The 25,888-nt window shown below is 42.9% G+C and overlaps 1 protein-coding gene across 2 annotated transcripts in view; it reads left to right on the forward strand.

The window, feature by feature from the left end:
- The window catches only part of Dcbld1 (discoidin, CUB and LCCL domain containing 1), a 55,751-nt gene that overhangs the window by 782 nt on the left and 29,081 nt on the right, over nt 1-25,888 (forward strand). For both annotated transcript variants that reach the window (XM_033763194.1, XM_033763193.1), the window contains exon 2: nt 17,125-17,337. In XM_033763194.1, the coding sequence (XP_033619085.1) occupies nt 17,125-17,337 (213 nt within the window). The remainder of the gene's footprint in view (nt 1-17,124; nt 17,338-25,888) is intronic.

Raw genomic sequence — 25,888 nt, forward strand, 5'->3', positions numbered from 1 at the left:
CCACGCGGAGCGCAGGCCCCACTGAGCGCCCTGGGGAGAGGAATCGCCAGCCCTGAAGTATTGGTATTCTGGCTGTTGATCCTAGTTGCTAGGTTCACCTTGGGACCCTGTTTTTAGAATTGCAAACCCTAGAGTCACCGTAGCACAATACTACCGTATGGTAAAATTGCAATAAATATGTAAGGTTTTATCAAATACATAGGATATTTATAATGTAGGTTTAAACGTCCCGAGTCACTGAAAGTGAATCCACCGACAGTACGGTGTCTCTGCGCAGACCTGGGCCGACCTGTCACGGAAGCTGGAGGTTTTTATGGCCACCAGGGCACTTTGTAGAGCAGTTCTCTGGAAGACGCTATGTTTTAGATTCCTGCTGAGCTTCAAACTTGCTACTCCATTGTCATTTACTGATGGAAAAGATATTGACATTTGAGTTTCTGTGAGACGGTCTGTATACGCGGGATGTAAAAACAAAAAAGCCAGTACAGAAGTTTGTATTTAATGACACACAAAAAGTAAACTTTAGATTCAGACATTTGGGGAGGGGGAGCCTCTCCTAGGAACTCCAGGGCTGATAATTCTTAAGAGAAGAGGCATAATCAATAATCTTTGAATATTCCTCATATTTGTGATTTCCCAAAGTCGCACGTGGTCACATATTTCTCAAGTGTTCATACATTTAGGCATTTCAGGTCTTGAGATACACGGCAGGTATGGCGGCATTCATAAACGATGTTGCTGTTCTATGTGTTTAGAGGAGGATAGGCTTAGCGTAATGGACTATTTTTGGTGAGAAAAAAAAATAGCTGTTACCGTATTTAGCCTTTGTTCTCCAAGCTGGCTTAGTCTGGGGCTTCATGGGTCTCCACGCCCCAACCTGTCTAGTCACCAGTCTCCCCAGAAGCTCCAGTCCTCTTATTTGGAATCAGATTTCCAGAAGTGAGGCTGGGAAGATGCAGTTTCATCAAGTTCCCCCAGGTAATTCTGACTAATCAGCTTGGAGATGGTGGAAATCTTTCATAGTGTCAGGGTTATGCTATGGGGCCACTGTGTTCTAGGCAGTTTCACTCACTGTTATGTTTCAGGAAACAAAAATCATACCTTACCTAAGTATTTATATGGCTAATAAATTAAATTATTTGAATTTCTCCTTAAGATCTGGTGACCCCTTGAAGCTAACAAGTACCTTTGTATGGCTGCTGCTTGTCTAGATTGTCTTTTTATTTGGTTTTTTAAAAACCGTTCTCAGTCTGCCAGGCCTCTGACACTTGGTGAACAATTTGGGCTGATTTTAGCTCCTTCCTTTGCCCTGTTGCTCTGTACGCTCTCACTTGAAGTCAGATATTTATATAGATTGTTACGTATGATTTTTGACCTTCTATAATAGGACATATACATTGGTCATTAATTTGGTTACATTTATATAAATTCATGGTTTTGGATTTAGTCCAGGCTTAAAACCTTGATAATAAGCATTGTAGAATAAAGTACAGTATCCTTAATTCTTGTGATGAATTTTATTACACTAAAAATCTCTGTTTCTCTTGACCAAAATATGTGCAAATAGGCATTAGGATTTCCTCCTTTATGTGTTTTTGTTTTTTATACTGGGGATTGAACTCAGGCCCTTGCATTTACGAGGCAGGTGGCAGAACCACTGAACCAAATCCCCAACTCCTCCTTTAACTATTAGGGAAAAATAAAAAATAATTGATATCTCAAGAAATACCAAAGTAGAAGTTCAAATTTCAGATGGTTACAAATTGCTTTTAAACCCTGCCCAACTTAGTTTGTTACTGTTGGAAGGTCTGTATTTAGTTAGATGTAGAATCTGCTGGAGTTTGGTGTTTGAGGTGAGTGATTTCTAAACAGTGAGCAGGCTTGTTCCAGTTCTTTTGCACCAGTGTGCGCCTCACCCAGCTGCCCGGATCTTCCGCGTCTACACAGCTGAGACTCAGCCGGCTCTGTAGACGAAGCTGCACTCCTCAGGGCAGTGGCCAGGGTGACAGATGCTCCCAATGAGTGTTTGAGTTGAACTGAATAATTACTTTGTGCTCAGGACATATTTTGAAAGTACTTTCTAATTAGGGGAAAGTAAGTAATAGAGAGGCTGCTGAGGTTCCTTCTGACGGTCGTCGGCTGCCTCTGCTAATGAGTTGTGTTCGTCAAGCCCAGCCCCCATGGCATGGCCATTTCTGCATGAAATGGTGCACAGAAGAGAGGAGTGAGCTAGCAGGACAACGTGGACCGCATCTCCCAGCCCCGAAAGATGTGCTGTGCAGCACCTTAAGCATTTGGCTCCGCCACGTATCTGAAAAGAAAGAAGTAACAAATCAAGAGTTCCTAAAGCAGGATTTGAACCCTGGATAATGTCCCACACTGTGTTATGAACTTTTCATGTCATGATTTTTATAACTCATGGTACTGAAGCAGACATGAAAGTGTTTAAAAAAAGCAAACACTACTTAGAAAGAAGTCCAGCATCTACCCTTTATAAGGAATTATGTATTTATTTTGAAGATGCACAAGGAAGGTACGGATCTAGCAGAGGTTTTCCATATGGTAAGGTTGTTGGGAGGGAGAGTGAAGAGCTGGTTCAGGGAAACACATCCTGGACGGTTTGGGACTTATCCCTGTGAGTGTCCTAAAGCTGAGAGTCAGCCCTACATGAACTGGAGTGATTGTTTGCCTTCTGCATGAGGAGATAATGCACACAAACCTGTCTGGCCTTGCATTTAGCACAGAGTAAGAGCTCAGTAAATGTCAGTTACTTTACTCTTCACTATTATTTGACAGGTGCTGGGGATTCTTTGTTTCATCTCCCTTCTGCCTCTGCACCCTCATTCCTCATTCCCTGCTTGCCTGGATTCAAGCCTGTCTGTCCACCCGGTTTTTCTTGCGGCTTCTCCTGGAAGCCAGGTGTCCTTGCGCCGGAGTCGTTGCCAGCTCTGCTGCCCCTGCTGAGGCTTGTCCTTCCTTGCTTGTGCACATGCGGGTTGGTGGAGGGGTTGGGAGATGACAGGCACAGATGGTAACAAGTGTGGATGTGCATATGGGCCAGCACAGCTTGATGCATCCTAGTGTCTGTCACCCGTGCCCAAATACTGCCCCAAATGCCCTCCAGGTGCAGTGGCCCCTAATGTGCTAAGCGAGCTCTTTCCTGATGCCTGAAACCCTGGCTCCAAATGCCACGTTTCCCTTCCCTTCTTTCTCTGGCACCTGTAACCTCTTCAGTACCACAAAGGATTTATTCTACTCAGTTTGCCACCTTCTGTTCCTGAGGAGGTCTTTGTGGTGATGGGTGCTCAGTGAGGTGAGTCTAGTGTGGACCAGACCGATCCTGGGTAGGATCGAACCCTGGGCGTGGGGAAGGAGGGAAAACCCACGCCTAACTACACCACTCTTTGCAGTAGAAAGGCTAAGAGTATGGATTCGAAACAGAGAAACTCATTCTGCAATGTGAAAAGATTGCATTTAGGATGAAAGGAAGAATATTGCCAGAACTTTAGGTTTATTCATTAGGCTGTGAAGTGATTTTGCCTCTTTGCAATTGAATGGTAATGTGAATGCCATCTTCCAGATATTCACATTCATAGATGTACTGAAATCATAAACATGTACCACCATACCTGGCTCTGTGTAGAGTTGAAGGTGTGATTGTGAGTCCTGAGGTGCCGAACAGAACCAGCTGCCAAATCCACCTTTTCCTGGGAGTTTCAAAGCAGGAGTTGCCTGGAGGGTGGAGGAGATGCTTAGGGCTGCTCTCCATCCCTGTGTGGGATTGTGGTGGAAGGAGGGAGGGGCGTTGGCTTTTACCATCAGCACCTGGTACAGAGCTTGGCAGGAACAGGTCCCAGTAACTGGTTCCTGAGGCAGCTCAGGAAGGAGACTGGCATCCTGCAGATGAGTGGTTAAAAAATGAGATGAAAGGTAAAGTTCACTGAGTTGTTTTCAACAGAAATCTAGGATTACTGTGGAGCTCCAGAAAACACTGTGCATGTATGCAAGAAAGTAACCAAATTCAACTGTAAAAAGCTTGGAGAACCTGAGACTCGTTTCAGCCTGAAGCTGTAGGCACATGGGTCAGGGCCTGGCATCTCAGGGCAGGGGGAAGGAGACATGGATTTGAAGATTGGGTTGTGCCTGCCAGGACATGCAGGTGTCTCCCCATTAGTGCATCAGGGTCCCGCCGCGCCCTGAAGTTTGGAGACAGTATTTAGGCACTCGTGGCTTAGCATCTGGTTAGGTCACATAGGCGCACACACACGCACACACACACACACACACACACACACTTGTATACCATCTGTGGTCTGTTATCTGTTTTTGTTAAATATTAGGTAGATATGAGATAACTTTTAAAATGCATGTATGATATAAAAAGAACAACAATAAAACTAATGCCTCGGTATCCAGTCTGCTACATAGACTGTACATGCTTTTATACTCAGCAATTTTCAGCCTAATATTTTATTAGACCTTTTAATGATATTGAGAAAAAATTAATATTGATATTTAAATTTTTAGAATTTGCCTTCAGCTAAACCAAAAACTTATCTCAAAGTAATTTAGTGCTATTGAGCAGAACCCAGTGGAAAGTGGGATGTTGGTCACGTATTGGCTGTGAGTTGTTAGCATTTATGCCTTTTGCATTATTCAAGTAACTCATCCTTATCTATGAAATGAGAAGTAACTTGCTTATCCACACTTGATTTGAACAAAGTGTACAGCTGTAACTTTAATTGTATTACACACTGAAAAGTAAGGTGTATTTCTTGATATCATCAAGGTGAGATTCTTAATTTGTATTAAACAGGTCAAATTTGTTAATTATTTGACTATTGGAAGTTTATGAGACCACATTTGTTTTTATATTCAGTGTTTTCTGACCCCATTTATCACCACTTAAAAAGCCTTTTTATTCATTGTCCACCATATTTACATCTTACTGCAAGGGAAAAGAACTCTGTCTTTGTTTTCTTCGATCACTGGATGAAAATTAATTATATGGCTCTATTTTGCAGTTGTTTGGTGGATATGCCTAAAGGTTGTGTGTAAATACTTTTTATGAAGCATTCTATTATTGAAAAACATGACAGGGGTATGGAACTTCTATTTTACTCTTGTTTCTGACAAAGAACAAGGCAGAAGGATATAAAACCTAAAGTCCAGTTGAATTTGAATTATCAGTGCATAAAATTTCCTATAGGGAAAGAGGAAAATGTCTCTGTTTGTCATCTTGATTTTTAAATGACTTATAGGAGTTAATTCAGCTTTTTAAATTGCATCTCACAAAAGCGAGCTCACCTCACATGGAAATGCAGTTCCTTTCAGTGCAGGGGAAACACATGGAGCCTTAGTAAACTAGGGGCCACAGTACCATGACCTGTGTATATTAAATCGCTTCCATCCAAGGACTTTAGGATGAAGGCTGCTTGTTTTGAGAATAACATGAGCTAAGATTTACCTTTTTCATTTTGCAATTATGTATTTATTTATTTATTCTCCTGGAAAGTTCCGGCTTCGCCTACAGATGCAAGTGGGGGATGGCCTGACTCTGTGGGTGGAGAACGGGCCTTATTCCTGCTGCCACTGCTAGCTCAGAGGAAGCTGAAAACCTTCTGATGCTTCTAAATGTATGAATACATTAAACATTTATGAAAGACTCAATGGCATTTTTTCTGAAATATTCTATTTGTGTCTCTAAATATTTTCTTATATAACTATAATGCCATGAACACACCTAAGAATAATTACTAATAATTTTAATATCATAATACTCAAGTCATTTTCAGATTTCCCAAGTTAGCCTAAACTTCTTTTGTTCCTGGGACAAAATACCCAACTTGCTCCAAGGCAGGGTGGCATGGCAGAGGCGCATTGCAAAGGAGAAACGGTTCGTGCATGTCAGGGAAGGCAGAAGGTAGCAAGCAGAAAGCAGCAGCAGCAAGCCTGTCTTCACTCTGTCCCTTTATAGTCCTTCCAGGCTACAAGCCTGTTGACTGGTCCCACCCACACCCAGGTTGAGACTTCCATTATCTACCCTTAATCCCAGTATCACACACCTTAATTTAGCACTACACGCCCTAGATCCAGCCACCTCCCAAAAGTCCCACCTGTGAGTGCAAGAGGTTTTGGGGGGACGTATAGACAGAAGCCATAACAATGTCTTCATCCTTGGCTTGTGCAAACAAGGATCCAAATGAGAACTGCACATTGCAGTTAGTTATTGAATCCCATACATCACTTTCAGTCTACCACTCACCCTCAATATGTTTTATTTCTTGCAAGGAAACCAGGTTCATTTGTCTCATGACACAGCTCACATCCTAAACTATCCTGGCTGCTTCTGAATGGCATGTCTTAACCTGCTACACTAGCCCCTACATTTCTTCTGTGAACCTGAAGTTAGATGTGAAGGCTCGATCAGACTTGGGCTCAGTATTTTTGGTACACAGACTCAAAGGCAGATAAAGAGGATGGGTGTTACTACTATACATTTGGTGATGCTAAGAGTGACAACTGACTTTAGCAAGTGAAAGCTTTCTCTCTAAATCACAACATTGCCTTTCCCCTTAAGAACTTCAAGAACTCTGGAGTGATGTTCTCTGACTCAGGAGAATGATTTCATGTCAACATTTCACTCAGTGGCTTCAGTCATCACTGCTGCTTATCCAGTTGGCTTTTGGATGGAGCTAAAATTTAAACTCCCATCTTCATATGTATCTTCAGTTATTGTGTTGTTTGCATCTAATTCAATTCCAGCAATTCTGAGCACTGTTAAGGAAACTAATATTCAAAGAAATTACACCATTCATCCCCAGCATATTCACTCCATTTGACCAAGGTAGGATTGAAGGTCCTAGATCCCTTCATTTGGTCACTTGTTGGCCATACAAGGAAACCCATGGTATGCTCATGTCCAGGGCAGAACACGGTAAAGAAAGGAAGTCTTAGAGGAACACAGTGTCAGAGGATTATTAATGCAATAAAGTTTTTAAATTAGTAGTGTTTGGTTTGTCTTTTGAATGATCCCATTTGCCCCAGAAATCTTAAGATTTTTGGAAATCCTAATTATGAGCTAACTGCGTGCTTCTGTTGCACGGATGCTGTCAACAGTGCAGAACACAGAATGTGCAAGCCCAGCACAGTTCTTGGCCTTGGAACATGACACGGGTTTATAAGGTTATTTTTCTTCTCACTCTAGTTCTTTTCACTTGTTAGGGGCCCTCCTTCCCCACACTGAATGCACCTTTTCTGCTCAGGAAACCTTGGTAGCTTTCCCCCTTATATCCAGTATGTGAACATATGCACCTCCAAGCCTCCCTCTGTTTCTCTGTGTATTTTCCACAGTACACTCAAGTAATTCCCAAATTGCTGCACTGATCCAGGGGTCCGAAGTGTCATCCTGACTTAAATGTAGATCCTAGAGCTTGATATTGTCTGTCTCAGACTCATAAGTGAAATCCAGAGTGAAAATAAGTATCAAAGAATTACAGAGAGTTGTGTTCCAATTCTAGGAATAAATACTAAAATAAAGCCATGAGAAATTGATATCTCAAGGACTCTTACAAAGATCCCTGTAGGCACGGGGTTCTTCCAGTCTCTTCCTGCTCAGAGTGTACCCTGCAGGGACCAGCAGCAGGGTCCTTACCAAGTGCTTTCTGGAAATGTGGACCTTCAGGCCCAGCATTTTAATCACATCTCCCAGGGATCTGGTACAGCTTGAAGTTTGAGAAGCAGCACTTTACCCACCAAAGGCTTCTTCCAGAGCATCTTTTAGGAGCTAAGCAAAGTGAATAGCCTTTCCTAGAGATGAAATCACTGCCTCTTGATAGACTGTTTCTCTAGTATCTGTTGAGGAGGACTTAAACCATTAAAAAGGGAGGGCAATGTAATTTCTCATAGAATTTTTAATAAGAAAACTTGAATTAAACATGACTGCTTTCCTTGTGTTAATTCTGAGACAAGAGATCATAACTGTAAAGAAAAAGTGTAATTGGGGCCCCCTACCAGCTGTGCTGCTCACAGGAACAAGAACTTGGGTCCTGCCTTCGTCTCTGGACAGTGCCCTGACTGCGAAGGGCTGCTTGGGCCAGGGCCTGTGCATTCTGCTCCTGGGCTCTGGCCCCAGGAAGGGTCAGGACCTCCCCAGCACTGGGGGGGAGGGGTCAGTTGGGGGCCTGGTGGGGCCAGCAGGCTGAGGATGAGGGATGGCGCAGTGCCTCTGCTGTGCGTGCTGGAGTTGCCCCTGCACTCAGGGACACTCTGGGGTCTGCACTTGGGAGTTTGAGATGTTGCTGTATGAATGGCTGTCTGTGTATGTGTGTAGATGTGCAAAGAACTTCATGAACAGTTTTAAAGAGAACTATCAATATTACCCATCAAATATAATTGCAATTATTAAGATAATATTAAGTCCTTGGAATAGTCTGTATGTTGCCTCTTGTAAGTAAATGCTTTTTCACATTTTGTAATTTTTCCCCTACTCCACTAACTTTTAGATTCTTAACTGAGTTTTTGAAAACTATAAATGTGAAGCAAAAAACCACATATGTGTGGAGAAATTATGTTTTAATCTTTTGCACTTGGTAGATAAGTATTGGATTTTCTAGAGTTCAGATAGAAAAATCAAAGTCAATATCAATTCTCTCTCTCTCTCTCTTGACTGAATGACGTTTTTTATTATTTTTATTTTGAGACAGGGCCTCACTAAGTTGCTAAATTGTCTAGACTGGTCTCAAACTTCAGATACTCCTGCCTCAGTCTCCCAGAGTGTTGGGATCACAGGCATGTGCCACAGCCTAGCTAGATATCACACTGATCTGGAACGTTGGAGGTATCCATATATGACATGAAACCAAAGTTAGACAACATAGTGTGTTCTATGGGCAGAAAAGACTTCTCAGTTTATTTTCAGTTTAAACAGTAGCAGTTGGGATATAACATCAGCATCCTGGCATTATTGGTAAAGATTGGCAGCCACTTTTCTCTGACTTCCTTATTCCAAGCATCTAACATAAATAAAAGAGTTGTCCCAGACTTGTTTTGCTGTACAAATTTTTCTTCTTAAAGATTCTTCTGTGAAATTAAGAAACTTTTTCTAACTAATGATGTACCTAGTTTGTACTCAATTCCCTCAGAGAACTTGCACCTTAGTAACAGTGGGAAAGTCTTGGTTTTGAAGTCAAATCACATAGCACAGTTTCAGTATCATTCTTAGATACCACAGGCCAAAGTCCACTTCGTGCTGAACCTTTGCTCCCGGGCTTTCTGCGTCACCCTTGTAAGCACCTCATTCAGAGCTTGCCCATTGGTTCCACAGAGCACGGCCCCCAGGAGACACTCAGTGAGTAAAGTTCCCGGGAAATCCTGCAAGCTGAGTCCCCAGTTGGAACTTCTCTGTGCATTGTTAGGGCCTAGAGGTGTCCTGTGGTGAAGAGAAAGTGGGGCTCTGTGAGCTCGTTCACCTTGCAGCGCTCTTTTTAGGGCCGGTGGCTGGCATGTGCTCCCTGTAAACCACACAAGGATGTGCTTTGGAATTCGCTCACCTGACAGTAAGTGAGAATTAGGTGAGTGTTGGGAAATGCGTTCTCGGCAAGTTAACACATGGAGCATGCACAGCCTTGGTTTTGTCTCACGTACGCACAGTTGGTAATTTTAAAGATGAGGAAGCTGATGCAAAGTGGAAGACTTCTTAGGATCACACAGTCAATGAGTGGTGGGGTTTGGGCAGCCAACTCGTTCAAAGCAATGTTCTTGATGCTTTAATTTGATGGTGTTTTAAACAGAAATAAGAGCAATTAAAATATATTGGGCTCTTCCTAGCTGGTTGCCCTGTGCTGTTTCTCTTAATGAGCATGATATGCCATGAGCTCGGCACCTTCATCGTCTGTGTTGCAGACAAGGGAGCTGCAGAGGTGGAGGGTCCCTAGGGGCCACGCGGTCAGTGTGGGGCAGGGCTGGGCTAGGTCCCAGGGTGCTAACCGTGGTCAGTTACCTCCAGAGCCCATGGCAGTAATTTATGAAGTGAGGAAATGACAGGTGTGCCAACCCTCTGCCTCCACCCTGCAGCCCTTTCAGAAGTCATGAAACGGGAAAGGGACCGAGAACTACAGAATTTTCATTGATTTTCCTTATGGCCCACTAAATAACACTCGATTAGGTTTTGAGATTTTTTTTCCCATTCAGTGTAAATTCTGAAGCTTTTAAACATCTTAGCATGGACATTACTGATGTCTTTGTGTAGTGATGTTATGTAGACTCCTTGGTGGGACCCACAGAAATGATCCCGTTCATTTTCATACATTCAGACTCACTGTGTCTGATTGGGAACATTGTCATGAGACATTCCATTTAGAAATTTTAACAAGTCCCTTGGTTTTCCTTTTTACTTTCTAATGTCTTCATCTGCTGAGGCAAAACTGTTATCATTACATTAGAATATTCATGTGGTCATTAGCATGTATTTTGTGTGGTGAGAATAAGATCGAAAGAGATGGTCAGTAGTTTCGGAGCACTTGGTGACATGTTCCAATCTAGGTCTGCGCCATCTTTCAGTAGAGTAGTGCTGCCATGTCCTACCGGGAAAACTCAGGATTCTGAGTAATTGTTCTGTTTTGTCATCACAATTTCTGTTACCTTATTTTATTCTCAATAGCCACATAGGCCCTTCTGCCTTTGTTTTTCCATTTCTTTTGTCAACATGCAAAGTATAAATTTAAGCACAGCTGGCAAAAGGCTAAGTTTATAAAGGAATGTGGCCTACAGAGGAGTGAGAGTACCTTGGGAAATCTGTCTTGCTCACACCAGACAAAGAGCTCTGTAACAACCGCGGGCTGGCCTTTGTGGTTGAAAGATCGTAGTCATCAAGAGCTCCCTGCCTCTCAGACGGGGAGGAACTCTCCTCACACCCACACAGGGTGATTGTGTGTGTGTGTGTGAGACCTGTTGTAACTTGATTAGAACGACGGTAAAACATAAATGAAATCATGTTTCTAAAAACTTTTCATTCTTCAGACAGTTTAGAGATCTCTCTCAACTTTGCTAGTTAAAATCATTAGTAAGCAGTGAAATCAACTCAATAGGCACTGCCAGTACGCTTTAAATAGTGGAATGGAATTAACCAAAATTGTGGCAGTGCGTTGCATGTTAATAAAATAATTGTTATTAAACTTTTATTTCTTGTTTGTGGATGTGTCCATATTTGCTTACTTGACTTGCAATGAAAATCCTGGTCATAATTAAAACAGTTTAAGGCTGCTGCATTACACCATGGAGTAGTCAGTAATCATCTGAAAAGTGCTTTTGCAGTATTCGTTGCACTTCACCCAAATCACTTACCTTCTTGTTTTTTTTGTTTGTTTGTTTGTTTGGTTTTTTTTGGGGGGGTACCAGGGATTGAACTCTGGTCCTTGAGCTTGCAAGGCAGGCCACCGAACCACTGAGCTAAATCCCCGGCCCCTCACTTACCTTCTTTTAAAGCCTAGAATGTGCCTTCTAGTACTGCAGAGCTATATCCAAGCTCAGTGAATCTCAATTTGCTTTCCGGCTAGCAGAACGTGACTTCTTATCAAAGGGAAATAGTACTTTAAGGAAGTTACTGTTTTGCTTTCTTGGTGGAATTAGCATAGACTAAATAAAGAGGTGGCTTTTGTAAACAAGTGTGAGTACTCGCTGTGAGCTTTTTTAGAAGACCAAATGGGGCTAAAGGCTTAAGAAGGGTGGAGGTGCAGCCCTTGCTTTCAGACACTTGAAAAATAGAGATTGAGCTCATATCTCTGGCCTTGCATCTGCCACTTTACTCTCTTGAATGCTTGTGAATTCATCTCTTCATAACTGAGCCTCTTGAAGTGAGACTACATAAGGCCAAATTCCTAGATGTTTGTCTCAGAAATGTTTAATGACATTTGGAGCATATTGGTTGATGGGAGATGTTTTTCTGTTTATTTTAAATGGTCAATGCCAAAGTAACTTTTATTGTTATGAAGAACTTTGGGCGAATTTGGTATGTTTAATTATACATAATTCTTGATTTAGAGGTATTCATATTGTAAAAAAATGAGAACAAATGTATAAATAAGAATTAAGATGAAAATCACTTGTAAACTCATACTATAGAAGTAAACATATAAGTATTTTAATTATATATCAATATGTGTATTACTACATATTGTTTTAGAATGTTTTTAAATGAAATATTATCCTAAAACATAACTAACTTCCTTAATATTCCATTGCTTAGAGATAGCAATAGTTTGACTCTTTCTAATGAAAAATGTTTCCAAGTGTTCGGAATTAAAACACTTAAATTCTGTATGCATATCACTTTGCGCATTCTAACATATTGTATCAATATTACAACTTTTTGCAAAACCGGTTTTATTTCTGTAAGTTGCTTGCTCTCACTTACAAGCTGTGACCCCTGGTGCGTGGAGAGGAGCTAACCGTTTGGGCAGAAAGGAAAATGATACTCAGTTTAGTCGTCACACACTTTGGCAACTATATTAGGAAGAAGAAGGTAAGCTGTGTGGTGCTTTTGGAGGGTAGACAACTCCTGGTGGAGAAACTTTCTCCTTCCCTCTGCTGTCCATATCTCCAAGGTTAGGCAGGGGCAGTTTAAGCCAGCTACGGCCAAGTCGGACAGCACCTCCGCGTCCCTCTGCCCTCTCATCCTCCTCCCAGCCTTGCATGGAGTCTAATCATAAAATCATGGTTTTATTTTTTCCTGTAAAGATTGACTGTTGTGGATTTAAATTTTTTATTTCTTTTAGTACTATGAATGCTCATCACCCAGCTACAGTAGCCATCAGTATTTCCTTTTCATGGGTTCTGCTTTTCCCCTTTTTTGCTAAGTACTTTAGGGCAAATTACAGACATCCTATCATTTCAGCTCTGTGTAAGTCAGCAGGCATCTGTAGAAATGGCATTTTTAAAATGTAACTTCAATACCATTACCATAACTAATAGCAATAATAATTCCCTGATATTATTTAATAATTCAATTATCTTTTTAAAGGTTTTTATAAGATTGTTTTTTCACATCAGGATCCAAGCAAGGTTCACTGGGTTATCATGGCATTTTTCTTTAAATGTAGTTGAGACTGACCTGGAACTCACTGTGTAGCCCAGGCTGGTCTTGAACTCACAGCGATCCTCCTGCCTCAGCCTCCCAAGTGCTGGGATTACAGGCATGCACCACCACATCTGGCCTATCATGGCTTTTTAAAGTTTCCTTTAATCTAGAATAAACATGTCTGTGCTTCCTTAGTCATTGTGGAGGAAACTCACCAGCTGTTCAGAGAATGTCCTCAGCTCAAATCCAGCTGGAGCTGCCTCCTGATTTCAGGAAGCATGTGCCGCTACTCTGCATAGCCTGTGACTGGAAGTTAACCCTAAACGTGGTGAGCTTCAAGGTCCATTCAAGGTTATTGATTCACATGCTTTTGATTGAGGCAAGAGTGTTTCCTAGGCATTGGTATGGAGAGTATATTTTATCCCACTGAGAGATACATAATATCTGGCTGTTTCACTGTAGTCATGCTGAGATCCCCCGGTGCGTTTAGATGATGAGAAGCCTCGTCTCTGCGTTTCAGAGTTCTTTCCCAACCTTCTATCCAGTGGTTTTGTTATATATCAATGAATATAATGACCACAGCCAGTGTCAGCTACGTCTTACTAGGAGGCATCATCCCCACTTCTACCCCATGCTGTGGATTGAACCCAGTGCTAAGCAAGCACTTTGCCACTGGGCTGCACAACTACATACCCAGTCTTTAAAAAAATTTTTTTTTAAATTTCACTTTGAAACAAGGTCTCTCTAAGTTTCACAGGCTGACCTTGAACTCTTGTCAGTCTTCCTGCCTCAGCCTCCTGTGTGCTGAGTTTACAGGTGTGCATCACCATACCTGGCTATTGGAACATTTTAAAAACTTGGTTAAAATAAAAATTTTTTGAAGGTCAAAAAATCTATCCTTTCTATTAAGTTTGGCTTTCTGGGGGATGAAAGATAAATGCTATCTCAGAAAACAAAAAAGTGAAATAAAATGTTCTCTATTCTAATGCAGGAAGATGATGTATAGACTTTTTAAAGTTTACATACATGATAACATCTTACACAGTCCTTACTGAATCACAGCTGTGATGCTGACACTGGTACACGTGACCAGGCGCAGGGGCTGATACACTTAAGATAGCAGCTCTCATCATCTTCTTGACAGGCCCCTCAGAGTCTTGGGCTCGAACTGCCAAGTGCTGGGAGACAGGGCTGCTCTGCGCCCTTGTCTGCAGGCCCGGGTGACACTGGAGGTGTCCTGAGAGTTTCCCCTCTGCTTTGGCATGTTTCTCAGGTCACAGCTGCACAAGAACAGCAGGGTGAAGGTCTCGAGGAGTTGACACCCACGGTGGCCTGTGCTCCACCTCACTTCAGAGCTCCACGCACATGCTACCTCCAGAAGCAAGAACAGGTTTCAGCCTCTGAGGAGTTTCCTTTTTAATAAATTGGACTCCACTGTTCCTTTACATCCCAGGTGTTGGCAGAATAGAGACTCGTGGAGTTTTGTCCTGAGAGTTGATGGTTTTCCAGGGAGGCCCAGATCCCAGGCAGAGCCAGGATGGATCACAGAGGGCAAACCCACACTCCTGCTGCAGCTGTGCAAGACGCAAGCCTCTTGGGCTTCCGGGGAGAGGTGGGCAGGGTGTCACCACAGGAGTGAGTGAGCAGGACATGCTGTGATTTCTCCAGCCACACACGTCGCTCTGCAAGAAATCACGTGCTGATTGCTACTCATTTTATATTCAGCTGTGTTGTCTTTTCACTTTCCTTCTTTTTACTAAAGGAGAATCTGTGGAACCCAGAGAGCAGGTGTCGAGCCTGTACCCAGGCCGCTCTGTGGTGGCTCAGAGTCCAGTGGTGTAGACAGTCACATCCGCAGTTTTCCGGCCTCGTTTTCTCAGGTGCTCAAAACCAACCCCACAGGTAGAGCAAGGAGCAGAAGCCAAGGAGCAGGGTCACTGTGTGCTTTAAAGGCACAGCCACTGTGTCAACAGCCCAGTGAGACACCTGCCCTGTGACTGTCTTGACTTCCAATTTGCAAGAGAAGCTGTAAGGTGGATTTTTCTTAAACCCTTTAAAAGCAGGCAGAGAGCTCAGATTTTAAATCAAAGCCCTCTGACAACTGCGCAGGAGCCAGGGCAGGTAGCTGTCACCTCCACCTTAACCACTAAGCTTACAGCCTTTGCTCTGCATTCCCTTGCTGTGTCTGCCTTCCTGGCTCACCATCCTCATTTCTGAACTAAATCATCAGTGTCACCCAGATAAGGTGACACACACTTGCCTTCTCAGCTGCTCAGGAGGCTGATACAGGAGGCTTAGAAGTTTGAAGCCAACCAAGGCAATTTAACATGCCTATCTCAAAATAAAATTAAAAGTGGGCGCTGGGCTGTAGCTCAGTAGTCGAGCACTCGTCTAGCTGTGTGAGGCCCTAGTCCGGCCCCAGCACCTGAAACAAAAACAAAAGCAAAATGACCTCAGTGTTGTTCTCCTCTTGTCTTCCCCGCAGCCAAACCTGAGGCTGTTGATTGAGATGCTAAATGTCCTGTTTTCTTTCCTTCCTGCCTCCCCCATTCTAGTTCCTGTTTGCTGTAGCATCATCTACCAGGTTGGCCATCTCTCACTGGCCTCTCTCTTTCCCTCTTCAGAACAGTCCATAGGTCCTCCCATGTGACCTCCACGCCTCTGCCGGACAGCGAGGCCTCAGGTCATCCAGCCCCAGCCACCTTGCTGTCACGCTTCTCTCTTCCTGTATGAGCCTCAGTTGCTCATCAGGACCAGCTAACTTCCCCCAGCCCAGGATCTTGGGACACTTTGGGGGATGGGCCTTGGCTCTGGGATGGGTGATTCTGGGGTTACAGCCCTCTTGTATTTTTGTCTTCTGTTACCATCTCTGGAAGGCTGGGAGCAGGAAGGAAGTAGAATAAGGGAAGACTGCGGGCAGCCCGTGCGACTCCACTGTGGCCAAGGAGGTGCTGCTTGGGGCTCTGCAGACTCACAGTGAACGCCCTGTGGTGGACACAGGGGAAAGGCCTGCACCTCCCACCTCAGCCTCCTTCTTAGTGGTCTCCGTCCTGCCTCCCCCAGCCAAGGCTGAGGGCTTCCTTGGCCTGTGTGCAGCTCAGCTAACCGTGCTGTAGTCTGGATGCAGTGTGTGCCACCTACCCTGCTGCATCGACATCCAGTATTTGTGTGGTTAATTCGATCCTTTTATCAACCAGAGCAAATTATTGGCTCACTGACAGCTTTCCTGATGTGGAGAAGCCTTGTGACAACTTCTTTGCTTGGCAAGGTACTGGTAGCATCCAGAGACAGATCCCCTCTTGCCTGGCTCCCTGGCTCCCTGGGTGTTGGGTTGAGCTTCCTTGATAGTGAACGTAACACCTGGACTCGGTCACTCAGGCGTGTGACTGTCTCTCCTTTTCCTCTGTGTGCCAGGAGTCAGCTGTGCTGCTTTCCTGTTCCCAGTAGTTCATGCCACGTCAGGTATACGAGATGTGCTCAAGACGGCGGCTCTCATTGCTTTCTAATGATACCCTGTCTTGTCGGCAGCCCTCGGAGCTGTGACTGTCATTAGCTGAGATATAGGTGGACGGTTGGCTCCTTCCCCAGCCAAGTGGTAAACAGAGTCCTCTGGACAGAGCCTCAGACCCGCTGGAGCGCTCCATGTACATCTTTCCTTCATCAGCACGGTGTGTGGAGTGAGTTGTATTTGCTCTGGTGGCTTGGGCATTGGGGTGGCGGGGCCTTGTGTGCCGCAGTCTGCTGAACAGGCTGAACAGGAGAACGGACAGCTGGAAGCAGGAGTGTGACAGGATGATGAGTTTCCTATGACTCTCTGTTCTGAGGCAGCCTGTGACACATTTCCATTGACGATGCGCAATGGTTAAACTGGGAAGCAGATGAAATAACCTGAAAGAACACAGACTGCTTAATGATTCAGCCATTAAATTAGCTTTTCTTCTAAAAAAACACAGAGAATAAAGTACAGAAGCTGGAGATTACACTGGACTCTCGGTCCTCAGTAAGAATGGACACACTCATATCTTTCCTCTGTTTTCTTTTCTTGCCAGGTGATGGCTGTGGGCACATGGTGACGTCTCAGGACAGCGGCACAATGACGTCCAGGAATTACCCGGGCACTTACCCCAATCGCACCGTTTGTGAGAAGACGATCTCAGTCCCGAAGGGGAAGAGGCTGATTCTGAGGCTGGGAGACGTGGACATCGAGTCCCAGGCCTGTGCCTCTGCCCATCTCCTCTTCACCAGCTCTGCGGAGCAGCACGGTAAGAACAGAGGTGTGGTGGCTGTGAGCAGGGAAGGTGAAGGTGTGGGCACAGCTCTCAGTGCACTCTCTGGCCTCACCGCCTGGGCTGCAACTTGGGGTAGCTCCAGGGAAGGGCAGAAGCCACAAGGTTGAGGAGGGAGAGAGTGGGCAGCCCGTTGTGTCAGCAGCCTTCTCCAAGCATCCGTCCTGCCGGGAAGGGATTTGGAGATGCGTGGCTTTGGCTCTCCATCTGTGTTCGTTGGCCAGTATTTCCTGGATGGAGACAGCGTGTTTCAGGCGCTCTCTCTGGAATGGCATGGGCTTCAGCAGTGACAGACCAATGCTCCTCTCACAGAGCTTGCGTCAGGGGGTGGAGGAAGGAGGAGCAAACGCGTGCCTAGAGCAGCTCCTGGGTGAGAATGGAAAATACAGAATGGGAAAATCACGGCATCTGAAGCCGATGTCTCCCCTGTTCCTACTCCTGCTGCTGCTTCTTGGGGTGGGGGTCAGGAGGCTCTCCCACTGGGGACGCTGCAGCAGAGGCCTGGGGCAGCACGGCAGCTGTACTCGGCTTTCCTAAACAACTTCTGACAGTGGCTTTCCATGCTGTTGGTGACCGAGCTGAGCCAATTCTGAGTTCCAGGAAACCGTTTGGCATTGGATGATTGGAAAACAAAGACAAAATCCTACATAAATGTTCTGAGTTTGGGGTTTCTCTAAAGTCCTCTATAAGTACAGATCCAAAGCTGACAGAGGCTTTGGGAATCCTCCTGTCTGTCCATCGGCTCTGGAGTCTCAGACACCTCGGGGTCACCTGTCTTCCCCGCTGTGCCTGGAGTCCTTGCCTTGCTCCTGGAGCCTCCTCCACTGCCCCAAGCCCAGCAGAGCCCCAGGACACTCCGGCCCCATGGGAAGTAAGATCTGAGATTGTCCTGCATCCCTGGGAACATCCTGTCTGCTCTCGTGATGGCTGGATTCCCTGACACAGTCAAGGCGGTTTCCATATCATTGGCCACAACTCTTTCAGTGGTGCAAATGCTACAAGGGAGGACATACAAGGCCCCCGGAGACCCCTGGTCACCAACTGTGTTTTGACATAGGCAGGACCCGTCAGCCAGGAGATTCCGTCCCATCCCAAGGAGGGGCAAGGGCAATCCAGTGTGAGGGCCAGGCAAGTGAGGCAGGACCAGAAACAGCTTCTGCTTCTTGGACAAGCACCACCCTGCCCAGAGGATGAGCAGCCACCTCCACCTGTTCACAGTCCTCAGACATCCAGATGTTCAGTGCCTGTCATACGCCAAGCACTGCTTGACCACAGCACACATCTTCTAGAACCCCCACACCCATCCTTGGCAAATGTTACTTTCTTCTGCAGATAAACTGAGGTATGGTGACAATAGATAACATGCCCAGGATCACAGAGCTAGGCAGTTACGGGCTGGAAGGAAGATTCATTTATTTGTCTCCAAGACATCTCTTTCCATTACCTCTGCCACCTGGAAGATGCTGTGAGGGCTTGGCCTTCCCTGAGGCCTGGCCCCTCCTGGTCTTATGACTTTTCAGTAAGGGATGCTTTTAAGACAAAATGCCTAATGATGCTTAGAATTTCTCTCTTTTGTGCTAAAGTTTTCCTTTGACCAAAAACACCAGGCTGTGATTTTGACTGAGTTGAACAAGTGCCTGGTCAGTTCGGATACCTTGAGGGTGCAGGTGGTGGAGGAGGAGTGGCTGGGGCCCAGGCAGTGACTGGCCCCTAGGAGAAGCAGCGGTGTTGGGGAGGCTGCTCCAGGCCTGTGTGGCCACGGGATCTGCATGAAGGCAGCCGTCAGGCCCTGGAGCCAGCACAGGGTCCAGGCACTCACAGCTCCCTTGCTGGGGCCACTGCCTTGCAGCAGGGAGAGGTCTGCAGAATACTGAGAAGCACCGTGGCTGCGTCAGCCCCAGGTGTGTCTGAAGCTGAGTGGTTTGGGTTTATCCAGCTGGATGCTCCCCATTCAACAAATAATCATTAAAACCTTCTGCCAAAGGGTTTTAAGACTCAAAACTGTCAGACTTTTGAGGTAGAGCAATGTTTTGAAAAAGAACCATGATTTCTGGCCTCAGTGTTTGTAAGCTCTGCTGGAAATGGACAAGCAGGAGCAGGATCCTGTAGCCGTGGTGAATGTGCTGAGGCCTCACGCTCCTCACACGGTTTTGCGCCATTATTTCTCAGAGCTTGAGGCCTGCGTCACTTATGGTAAGTGCTGCCACGCATACTTTGGGCATTTTTTAATCCACGTTCTTGGTAACAGTGAATTGTAAATAAGTATAAACACCCACACCAGCTTTCCCGGTGACTAGATGAATACTCCCTTGGTCCCATGGGTGTTAGAAGGCCTCCTACCGACAAGCTGGGCTGCTTGAGCTTCCACTCGGTGTGTGCCACCCTAACAAATGCTCCTTCAGATCTTCACATCCTCCAGGACATGCACCATGTGTTGTGGCTGAATACGAAACTGGATGTAACATTAAAATTGATGAAGTGAAATCTGTCACCTGTATTTTAGGAAATATGTTGTTAAGTTTTTTAAGGAAAAAATAAGTTGTTAAGGTTTTTTAAAACATTTATTTCACTTTTAAACGTACAAAAATTTTTATGAATTATTTGTACACTGACTTTTGAGATCAAGTGTGTTATTATCTTAGTAAAAAAAAAACCTCAAATGTTTAAGTACCATAGTTTGCTTGATTTGCATTATTGTTAGTATAGTTAAAGGAATCCTGGGTTTTTACTTTTAAAAAGTCAGAGTAACTGAGGACATCTTAAGAAACGCTAATGTCTGTGTTTTGGTCCAAGATCCAGATCAGAAGAAAGAAGCCTCTCACTGTGCTGCCTTTCCCTCTCCTGTAATCCTCAGTACTTCCTCCTCTGCCATGTGCTTTGTACAGTTTAAAGACAGCTGAGCAGTTATTTTGCAGAATGTCTGTCAGCATGGCTTGATTTAATGTTCCCTGCAAGTAAACTCATACAATGCATTTCTGACCCCATAATTCTACTGATTTTTAAAGTCATTTTTAAAAGCTTGTTTACAACAATTTTCAACATTAGAAATTGTGAGATGGACTTCCAGGAAGATAGTGGAGTGGAGAACATCAGAGAAATAGCCTCTCTGAGATTTGGTGTCCAGATGCTAGAATATAGCAACATGAGGAAGAGAAGGAAAGTGGGTCCCTGGGACCCAGCAAGGATCTGAAGTAATAAATGAAACCCACAGGGAGAGTAGAGACCTCAAAGCAGAAGGAGGTGGCAAGTGCCACTTTCTCCTTGAGCTCTGACTTGATGCATGGAAGAGGTAGATTAGACCAGCAGACCCACAGTGACTATTGGAGACCCCAGAGGCTTCCACAAAGAAATGCACCAGTGGAATGGACCAGTGGACACAGCAAACTGCAGTGGCTGGTGAGTTATAGGAGTTCAGATGCCACCCAGGAAGGGACAACTGACCAGTAGCTATCATGGAGAGGGCCCAACTGAGCTCAGAACTCAGAGCAGCTGTGAGCTGGCCCCTTCTGGTGGCTCCCAGTGTCAGAATGAGGCAAAGTGAAGTTCAGGTTGGCAGGAGGTGAAGAAGCTAAGTTCAAGCCAACAGGAGGCATACAGAGTGTTGTAGGCAAAACAAGTCATACTCCAGCCTTACAACCAGAAACAGCCTGAATTTCAGAAGAACTGAAGGTGCAAGCTTGCTGGGACTATCCTGCTATAAATCTACATTTGGCTTTGAATCAACAGAGATCTAGGGCCCACTCTGTCTACAAGTGACAGCAAAGACTCCTTGAAATGGTCATTTTTTTTCCTTCTTTTCTTTTTTTCTTGACTGCTTGTTCTTGTTTTCATATGAGTATGAACATTGTTTCTAGTTTTTTGTTGTTGTGGTGGTTCTGTTCTTGTTTTTATTTCTTTCTTCTCTCTTTTCCTCCTCTCATTTGTTCACCATTTGTCCAAAGTTCGTGTAATCTTCTTTCTTGCTTCTAAATTCTTCTTCTTCTATCTATTTTCCCCCAACCCCTTTTAAATTTTCTCCCTTGGGGGTAAATTGCCATATGGAGTGCGTACTTACTGTATACAATTGACTGTACTATTTTAGTCAAGGTAACATAATTAGCCTGAACAGTTGTTCTTCCTGGTGTGCTGAGTCTGAGATCGCCTAAAGGTCATAAACAATACTGTAGGCTAAAGAACCAGGGGCTTGGCCAAGTAGACAGCAACTTCTCATCCCCAGTAAATTGAAGAGATGGGATCTTACTACTCACTCAAAACCCAAAAGTCAGCTATACCTAGAAGACATCTTTAAGAAGTAGTCATTTCCTAAGGGCTCTCAATAATAACAATAAAGCTACCTGCCCTAAGCAGTTTATAAGCATCAACCCAGAAATTAAACAAAAGAAAAGAAAAAATGAGAAGACATGGAAGCAATCAGAACCTGGACTTCCAGCTCAGTAAAGCTAAACCCAGGGGACAGTGAGGTGGAACCATTTGAAAGCCACCCACCTGGACTCTCTGAAGTAGTAACAGCAGAAGTAACAGCAGATAAATGGGCTCTAGGAAAAATCAAAACAGAAATAATTTCTCAGATAACTACAGAGATGGTGACCATAATGAAAGACATGGCTAGTGACTCTAGAGCAGATACAGATAAGAAAAAATAGAAGGGCTTGGGAACATGATGGAAACCATAAACATCCAACATAGGAAAGAAGTGGAATCCATGAAACACATTCAAACAGACATCCAGGAGACTGAAAATTCCACTGAAAGTGTAACCAACAGTATGAGCCAATGTGAGGACAGAATATCAACTATAAAAGACAGGATTGTGGTTAGTGATCATGAAAAGAAGGACTTCTTTAAAATAGCAGGGGACTATGAAAAATCATTCCAACAGCTGCTAGATGATGCAAAGAAGAATAACATAAGATTGATTGGATGAATAAAAAAGACATAGTGCAAATGACATTAAACCTGTTTACAGAAGTAATTGCAGAAAACTTCCCAAGCATGGAAAAAGAATTTGACGTACAGATAATTGAGAACTCCAGTTAGCCATGATAAGAAAAAAAATCTACACCAAGACATATAATAATCAATATTCTAGAAATTCAACACAAGAACAGAATATTAAAAGCTATTTGAGAAAAGAAACAAACCTATAAAGGAAAGCCCACCAGAATAACAGCAAACTTCTCAACACAAACTTTCATGTGAAGGAGACCTTGGAGTAAAGTATTGTAAGCCCTAAAAGAAAATCTCCAGCCCAGACTGACATACCCCATAAAACTGTCTTTCATAAATTGATGGAGAAATAAGATACTTCCATGACAAAGAATACCCAGAGAAATTCATGACCACCAAACCTACACTCCAAATATTCTGAAGGACATCCTACAAAGACATAACAAAGACTACAACTCCATGAACTCCAACATTATGAATCCACCAGACAAATCAAATAATTAAACAGAGGTTTAAATAGCAGGGGGTCAGGGAGACCAAGAAGAGGAAAATAATATGACAATGATAAGTCAATACATATGAGTTATAACCTTCAATGTAAATGATCTTAATTTACCAATCAAAAGAAACAGACTGACAGAATGGATCACAAAACAAGATCCAAATATACTGCGTACAAAAAACACATTTAATTAAAACAAATTTTCATAGACTGAAAGTCAAAGGACGGAAAACAATATTCCATGCAACGGGAACCTAGAAAATAGCAGGAGTAGCTATTCTATTTTCAGGCAAAGTGGATTTCAAACCAAGACTAAAAGAGACAAAGAAGGTCACTTCATCTTTGTAAAGGGAACCATCCAAGAAGAAGAGTTAACAATCACAAATATATATACACCAAATAGCAGTGTACCCAACTATATAAAATAAATATTAACATACATGAAAAATCAAATAAGCACTAATATAATTGTAATAGGGCACCTTAATACCACAGTGTCACAAATAGATAGACTAGATTAAAAAAACCAACAAAAAAAGAATATCAGAACTGAACCAGACTTTTGAACTACTGGCTTAATAGATGTTTACAGAGTGTTCCATTCCACAACATCAAGTAAACATTCTTAACTGCACATGGAACATTCTACAAAGTAGAACATGTACTAGCTCATAGAACATGCTTAAGTTAATGCAAAGGAATTGAAATTATTCCATGCATATTATCAGACTGTACTGCAATGAAATTGGAAATCTGTGGCAAAAGAAAGTACAAAAACTTTATAATGGAAACTTTACATGGAAATTAAATAACACCCTCCTGATTCACAGATGAAATTAAAGAAGAAATTAGATAGTTTCTCCAATTAAATTATAATGCCAGTACATCAAATGAGAACTTATGGGATTCAATGAAAGCAATCCTATGAGAGAAATTTATAGTGGTGAATTATCATATCAGGAAAACAGAGCAAGCTCAAATAACCTAATGTTGAACCTCAAGCTTCTAGAAAAAAAGAGCAAGTCAAGTCCAAAGCTCATTTAAGAGAGGAAATTGTAAAGATCAGAGCAGAAATTAATGCAATTGAGGCTAAGAAAATAATATAAAGAATCGAAGAAATGTTTCTTTGAAAGATTAACTAAAATTAACAAACCCTTAGCTGACCTTATCAAAAAAAAAAAAGGAAAGAAAAGACTCAAATCCATCCAGTTAGGAATGAAAAGGGTAAAATCATAACAGATTCTGCCAAAATCCAAAAGATCATCAATACCTACATTGAGAACTTATATTCTAATAAGATGGAAAACACAGGAGAAATGGACAGATTCCTAGCTAAATATGCATTACCAAAGCTGAATGAAGAAGGTAAAAAATTCTAAATAAATCAGTATCAATCAATGAAACTGAAGATGTAATTAAAACCCTACCAATAAAGAAAAGCCCAGGTCCTGAGAGATTCACTGCTGAATTCTACAAGAGAAGACCTAATGCCACTACTTCTCAAAATCTTCAGTGAAACTGAAAGGGAAGCAATACTTCCAAACTCATTCCTGGAAGCAAGCATCACCCTGATACCAAAACCAGAGAAGGATCCAACCAAAAAAGAACTACAGGCCAATCTCCCTAATGAACAAAGACATAAAAATCCTCAGTAAGACACTGGCAAGCAGAATGCAGCAAATCATCAAGAAGATTATACACCATGACCAAGTAGAATTCATCCCAAGGATGGAGAGATGGTTCAATGTACACAAATCTATAAATGTAATACACTATATTAACAGAGCCAAGAACAAAAACATGATCATCTCTATAGATGCAGAAAAAGCATCTGACAAAATCCAGCACCCACTCATGATAAAAAAAAAACCTACAGAAAATTGGAATAGATGGTCTTTATCTCAATCTGATAAAAGCCATCTATGACAAACCAACAGCCAGTGAAATACTAAATGGACAAAAACTGTAAGCTTTCACTCTAAAATCAGGAACAAGACAAGAATGTCCACTATCACCACTCTTTTTTATCTTTATTAAGTTTATTGGTACATTTTAGGTATACATTACAGTTACATTCATCATTGGGATCTTGTACCTTTACATGGCTTATCTTGGTTGTTATTTTTCCCCATTCCCCAGCCCTTCCCTCAGCCCCTCCACCCTTCCCTGTTTACAAAGACATTGTTTCCATGTGACCACTCTTACTCAATATAGTTCTGTAAACATTAGCCAGAGCAGTTATACAAGAGAAAGAAATAAAAGGAATAAGGATAGGAAAGGAAGAAGTTTATTTATCATTACTTGCAAATGACAGGATACTCTACATAGAAAACCCCAAAAACTCCACCAAAAGACTTTTAGATTTAATACCCAAATTCAGTAGGGTAATGATACAAAATCAGCACTCAAATCAACAGCATTCTTGTACAGAGGTAACAAACTCATTGAAAGAGAAATTAGAGAAACAGCACCTTGCACAATAGCATCCCCCAAAATGAAATACCTAGGAATAAATCTAATGAAGGAAATAAAAGACCTTTACATTGACAACTACAGTACACTGGAAGAGGATATCAGAAAATGGAAAGACATCCCTTGTTCCTGGGTAGGAAGAACCAATATGATGAAAATGGACATACTTTCAAAATTGTTACACAGATTTAATGCAATTCCAATCAAAACACCATTAGCATACCTTACAGAATTAGAGAAAACAATCTTAAGATTTATTTGCAGCCAGAAGAGACCTAGACTAGCAATGAATAACAAAGGCAAGAAGGCAGAGGGCATTGCAATCCCTGACTTGAAATTACACTACAAATCTACTGTGATGAAATAGCATGATACTGGCAAAAAATGGAACAGATTAGAAGATGCAGAAACAATTATAAACATACTCAGCCACCTTATCTTTGACAAAGGAGCCAGACACCTTCACTAAAGGAAAGAGAGACTCTTCAATAAATGGTGCTGGGGAAACTGGCTGTCCTCATGCTGAAGACTAAAGCTACGCATATGTCTCTCACCATGCACCAAACTAAAATCAAAATGGATCAAAAATCTAAATATTGAAATGGA

The sequence above is a fragment of the Fukomys damarensis genome, unplaced genomic scaffold, assembly GCF_012274545.1.
Source record: "Fukomys damarensis isolate Sample0158 unplaced genomic scaffold, DMR_v1.0_HiC HiC_scaffold_14, whole genome shotgun sequence".
NCBI lineage: Eukaryota > Metazoa > Chordata > Mammalia > Rodentia > Bathyergidae > Fukomys > Fukomys damarensis.